A 6,505-nucleotide genomic window follows, 5' to 3' on the forward strand; every position below is an offset into this window, starting at 1 on the left:
AGGAAACACAACAAAAGTACAAATTCCTTCAAAATGCTTTCCATATGAAATAAAATATCCTCATTTAATTTAGGTGTGATTTAATGTGAACGTTTAAATAAAATTTTATATATAAAAAAGAGTGACTTTCATTTAAAAAAATTTCCATGAACGAATTCTCACTTGGCAGGCTCATAGTTAAAAAATTACCAGCTTGTTTTAAAAATATTTTTTCTTTAATTTTTGTTGTAGTTTGAATGTAAGATACTGTTTAGCTGCTGACCAAAATATGTTGAGTGATATTTGAATTAAATTCTTATCCAAATAAATAGATTCTAGACACGTAAGCTATGCAGATGGCAACAATTTAAAATTACCAAACTGTGCAGTTTGTTAATGGATTGAATTTGACTCTTTGAAAATACAGATAGAGATACTGATTAGATGCCAAATAAATTTACAGACAAGCACAATTTACACAATCTCAGATTTTTTTGAGAGAGAGAAAAATATGTGTCCATATTTACAGAAGTTGTTGATGAATGTTATCAAATATGTGCTCTTAATTAAAGTTTGAATGCCTTGAATTAAAAATTGTTGGGACAGAAATATATAACTCTTAAATGTCACAGAGTTATCCATATACTCACAATAGCATTTCTAAGTGAGTGGGATCAAAGAATTTCATGCTTTAAAGAAAATATAATACTTAATCCTCAGAATAGAGGTTTCAACTTTAGCCCTTACCTTAAGTTTATATTTATTCAAGATACATTCAATAAATGTTTTTTTAGATAGAATAAATGAGCAACTGAATGGATGAAAAGGCACAACACTGCTTTTCTAATATTTTGAGATGAGGAACCAAATTTGAAACTAAATGTCAAAAAGTGTTTCTGCATTAAGAGGCACTCCAATGCACACAACATTTTTTAAAGATGACACAATGTTTCATTATGTTTTAAATAATCCTATTAAGTTTCCTTGTATCATTGCCATGAGATAGTCCTAGTATCCATATACTCCAGTTGAGAAGACAAAGACAAAGGGAGGCGTGAAACAAGGAGAGATAAAGCTAGAATCCTGGTTTTGACTCCCTCCCAAGTGCTTAATCCACTCCCCCACATTCCAATTTACAATAAAATGAAATTGGCACATTAACCTGAAAGGAAAAAAAAAAGAAAGAAAAATGACCAAATTCATTCAGTGAATTCAGGCATATCCAATGAAGTAACAGTGAGTTTATGCTTATCTGAAAAGGAATGTGGTTCTGAAATAGCAAAGTTGACTTATACCTAGTGGGGAAAAAAGGCAATTAAAGAATAGTCTGGAAGCGCTTGAGAGTGGAATTAAAATACAGAATTGGCTTGTGCTCATTGTGAAGTGACTTTAAAAAGAGATTCTGATGAGCAAACATATTAAAAATAGAGCTCTCACTCTTCCTGCTCCATCGAAGAGCCTCCCACTTCCTACAGAAATTCTATAAATTGTGCAGCTCTTTAAGTACATGGAGGAATAGAACACATTCGCAATTATTGGGTAGAATATGTGAGTCATGCAGAAATAGAGCTTAGCAGGAAATTTTTATTTCATTGGACAAATTCTTAGTTATTTATTACAGTTATTAAGAAGACTCTGAAACTGTCAGACCTGTCTTTGATAAAATGAACTGTGTTCCAAGTGCCCTCCAAACAAAATCTCTCATGAAAGACAGACCAGAAATAGATGGGATACCATGGAGAAAAAGCAAAAGGCAAGATGAATGAAACTAAACAACGAGATACCATTTGAAGTATAATATATGAAAAATGGCAGTTGTACTTAAGGGCAGGAAGAGAATGTAAAATGGTAAAGCAAGAAGGAAATGAATAGAGACAGGATATAAAATGCATACACAAATTCTTATGATCCAGATTTACTCCAGGCACTTCCCCGCTCGCACTGGATATGAGGTCATTTGTGTTCATTTCTGTGCTTGAATATCATATTTATATAAATATGTTTGAACCTTCACGTACTTAGAGTGCCATTCGCTATGAGCTGTTGTTATTTTAAAACATAGAAATACAGAAGGTATTATTTATTGATAGAACCTATTCTAATTTCTAGTGTCATAATCTAGCAAAGCAATACATTAAGAGAACGAACTCCTTTTTTAAAATAAAATTTGATACAATTTTCACAAACCTTCTAAAATATCTCCTGATTTCCATTAAGAACATCATGATGATTCATTTATACTTACCCATCTTTCATGTTGGTGATTTAAAAAAAAAAACAGTTTTAAAATTATTCTACTTTTAAATATATATTTGCCTCATTCTTCTATTTCCTATTAATAAGCTTATTTTGAGTTCATGTAAAATTTGTGAAACCTAACAAACTCCAGAGTTCATGGATAAACCACAAATTACCAACTAAAATTGATAACACAGAGAATTTATGCAACTAATTCAATCAAAACACCTACTTACTTCATTCAAATTAGAGGTAAATGGAATATTTGTCTGAATTACACTTCATTTTACAAAATAGACCAGAGGCTCTCAAAATGCAATAGATAATAAAATTCTACCCAGATGCAAACAGGTTTACCCAGAGATACATTTCAAGGTTCAGGCGATTCTTGACTTATTTGTTTAAATTTACTAGATCCCTAACTCTTGAATGTGATGAGATAGGGCACAGAAAGAAGGGGGGAAAACACATTGTATTCTATTCTAATTAGTTTCAATAAGTGTTCTTCTTTAATGGTATTGTCAAAGTGTTGTATTGAAATGATCCTGTAGGGTTATTACATTGTTAACGCTTCTCTGCATTTGCTTAACTTACTACCATGACCACTAAAATATTTAGGGTATCTGCACAGTGGAAAGTAAAGACGACTGTATTTTTAAGCAGATGCATTTGCATACTCATCCATTAAACATGAAAGACATTAAAACCCACAAAGTTTCTAAAAGGCATTTTAATGTGCAATTTTGAGGAACTAAAATGTCTTAATAATTTTATAATTTACCTAAAAGGGACTGCCTAAATACTAAAATGATCACCTTTGTGAAAAGACCTAATCAGAACTGTGAGAGTTTTAGTTTCTCTTCCTTATTCTCCGAAAAACAATAAATGAGCAAGCACACTTTCTGCAGCCTGGAAGCCTGGAAATGTGTTACCTTGTGGAGTATTTAAAGCAAGTTACCATTCTGGCCCTTTTATATGACTATAAAAGCAAGTGAGCTCACAACACACCGTGCAATGGCGGATGATAGCAACGTATGGCATTATATCTACCATAAAATGAGAAATGTAATTGATTCACTCATATTTCTACATATGCCCAAAGCATTTAATGACTGCAGATTTGGAATACTGACAATGTTAATCATTTTAGTTAAAAAACAGGTTATTTCTACTCTGTTCCATTTGTACTTAGTTGACGTGTGAACTGAGCAAAGGTGTCCTTGTTCAATAGAAATAGCCAAGTTTGGGAATACACTTAGATATATATATATATTTTTTGATTTCTCAGTATTATTAGTTTGAAGAACTATGAGGTTAAATAAATAAATAAATAAAGATCTTTGCCTTTTGTAAGAACATGTTTTATGTATGATTGAAGTTTTTACAACACTCCGAAAAAGCCATCCGATGTTAGATTTAAAAATAAAATCAAAAGCATTTTCTGACATAGTACACATGAAAAATTGGAAATTCCAATATCTTCAATAGAAGTTGTAGAAAGTGTATGTCTCCTTGGAGTCTGACACCCACTTAACACAGCAGAAAATAAGGTACTATACTGTAAACAAAAAGTACAGTAAAGGACAGTTGGAAATTTACATAAGAATAGTTCATAAACATTTTGGTCTTTCCATAACAGTTTTTATATAAAATGAATAAAAAAACCTTTAGACAGCTGTCATCACTCTTGTTTGACCACTTTTCACTTATATGCACACGGACATATTTATATAGCAATATATTGATGCACCGTTACATGGATATTAAACTATGATTACTGCTTTGTAACTGAGATGTGCATTATCCAATCAACATTATCCATAGTTGAAATACTCTTACATTATGTATTCTTGTCATGTTGGATCTAGAAAAACATGAAAATATAACTTTACATTATTTCAATTATTTACATTAGTTCAAGCTTGACAGAGAAAAATTGATAAGCTACAATTTTTAGAAGAGTAGGCCCAGAGGTACAATAAATAGCATTGATTGTATAGAGTCATCTTTTTCATTTTTAAAAACTCATTTTAGGTACAATATGGAAACAATTAGTCTGCAATTTGGTCATTCTAGCACGTATTAGTAAAACTTAAAATGCACCTCCAACATTCCTGATGAGGAGAAATGCACAAAAATATCGTACTGTCTACGGATTTGTGATCAGGGATGACTAAATTTGGTGAAGAACATCATGATACCACATGCCCCCACGTTCCATGGTAGGGGCTGTTGTTTAATCCTACATCATCTTTCCCTTCTGTGGAACATAATCAATAAAAATGTTTTCAAGGCACTTAGTAAGATACCAAGTGCTACACAAAGGCTTACTTGCAGAAATAAGTAATTATTTTAATAAAAAAATATTAAAAATAACTATTGGATGGTAACAATTGTTTAAAACCCTAAATTAATTTTATTGGGAGGGGGAGCTTTAATAGAAACAAATGGCCTTTGATGAAGGGAAAGAGAGCTCCTTTAAATTTTTTAATTAGAGAAATAGAAGCTCTTTAGTCAAAAGTTACAGAAACGTGATGTTTTGTCCCCATTGCGCATATTAAAATAGCCATTCCACTTGAGGGATAAGAATAAATACAATATATTAGGGTTGTTTTTATTGATGGCAATGGGAAGAAACTACATTGTAGGTGATTCAGAAGTGCTTAAATTATTCATAATATATAAGCTTTATAACAGCTCTTCTAAATTTGAAAACAAAAACTTAGATTTAGCTTATGGAATTTGATCGATTGGCAACTATTTAAAAAGCTACTTTCTAGGCATTCCTAACTTCATTTACAACTAATACTTCTCTTCTGCAAGCTCAAACATTTTAAAATGGATCCTCACATATTCTGATATTTGCTGTTTAATATTAGCTTTTTAAATCTATTAGCATTTATCTACATAGATTAAATGCTTTATGTTAAATATTTCTTTACATATAGTAAGACATACTAAAAACAGATTCAGATATTGTTTTGGGACAAGTTTATACCCTAGAAACCACCTGGCCTTCTTAAAAAGGGCAATTTTCTCTGGGAACCTAGCAATTTGATAATGTCTTTAAACTCATTTGTTTTATGACCAAACTGTAGCTAAGCAAAATTAATTGGACCAGTTGCAAATAAAACAATAGAAAAATGTTTATTTCAAATGTCAAGCATTGCCAAGTAATTTTATATTAACACCAAATGTTAAAGAATAGGATACATTAAAGTTTTAACAACAATATTAAATTACAAGATTTGAATCTTCTCTTTGTTCTTTCCTTAGCATTTACATATTTGGCTTTGAAAAATACGGAACTGATACCTAAAGCCTTTATAATCACTTCCCACTCAGTTTAATCATTACTTTGTCTTATCCAACCAATATGGAAGCAAATTTATTTAAAAGCCAGTTTTTTTTTGAAAATACCTAAAAATATTTTTTTTTAATTTTAAATGTTTTTTTTTCTTTTTCTTATAAAACATGTCACATCTTGATGCAGTTGATGTCAAGTGTGCTTAAGTCATTATGAATCAAGAGACTAACAATAGTGGCTGCAGAAACGGGTTTGTTGTCTGTACAAAGACTTCAGTTAAATTATAGTACTTCCATGTTAGCTGTGCATGTCCACCAAACTTCATCTGGAACTGGAGTAGAAAAGGATGTTGTGTTTTTAATTAACCATTCCTTACAATTCAAGATGAATTCCACATATTTAAGAATTCTTGGCTGAAAGAAAAGTCTTCAAGATACTGGATGCCTCTCACCACTTTGACAATAAACACACAAGAAAACCATTGTGTAAGGCACTCAAAAGGTTCTTATCAATCACAAGAGATCAGTCACACTGACATTCATTCCCATGCCAGGACTCACGTAAGGGACAGCATGCACTGCTTTTGGAAATTCTGGAGTCATAACACGTCCATTTTCTCCAGTACTTCCTGTAATTGACAGCCTTGCCTTGTTCCTCATGGCATCACTCAAGGTCATCTTAAATGAGAGGGGGGAGGGAGGAAGAAAGAAAAAAAAATTATGTTATGGCTTTCAAATACATCCAGAGTAAAGGTGGTGCTGTTTTTGAAAAGTTTACTTCTATCTGAAAGCTTGTAGCAAATGAAAGCAAACAGTGCGAAGCTGAACTACAAATAATAAAGCACAATTATAGCAGGAATCTGTCCACATTCATCCAAGCTACTTTGTCATTAAAGAGGAAAATAGACAGTTGAGCTGCGGGTTAGTCACTGATCAGGAACATGGAAGAACATTAACAATACATACAGGATGATCCATTGGC

The 6,505-nt window shown here is 31.8% G+C and overlaps 1 protein-coding gene across 3 annotated transcripts in view; it reads right to left on the reverse strand.

Moving 5' to 3' along the window:
* Positions 1-3,556: 3,556 nt before the first annotated feature.
* GRIA2 (glutamate ionotropic receptor AMPA type subunit 2) overlaps positions 3,557-6,505 on the reverse strand; it is a 160,337-nt gene continuing 157,388 nt past the window's right edge. For all 3 annotated transcript variants that reach the window (XM_043566738.1, XM_043566713.1, XM_043566718.1), the window contains one exon: positions 3,557-6,201. In XM_043566738.1, the coding sequence (XP_043422673.1) occupies positions 6,037-6,201 (165 nt within the window). In that variant the 3' untranslated portion in view covers positions 3,557-6,036. The remainder of the gene's footprint in view (positions 6,202-6,505) is intronic.

Source organism: Prionailurus bengalensis, chromosome B1 (genome assembly GCF_016509475.1).
Source record: "Prionailurus bengalensis isolate Pbe53 chromosome B1, Fcat_Pben_1.1_paternal_pri, whole genome shotgun sequence".
Taxonomy (NCBI): domain Eukaryota; kingdom Metazoa; phylum Chordata; class Mammalia; order Carnivora; family Felidae; genus Prionailurus; species Prionailurus bengalensis.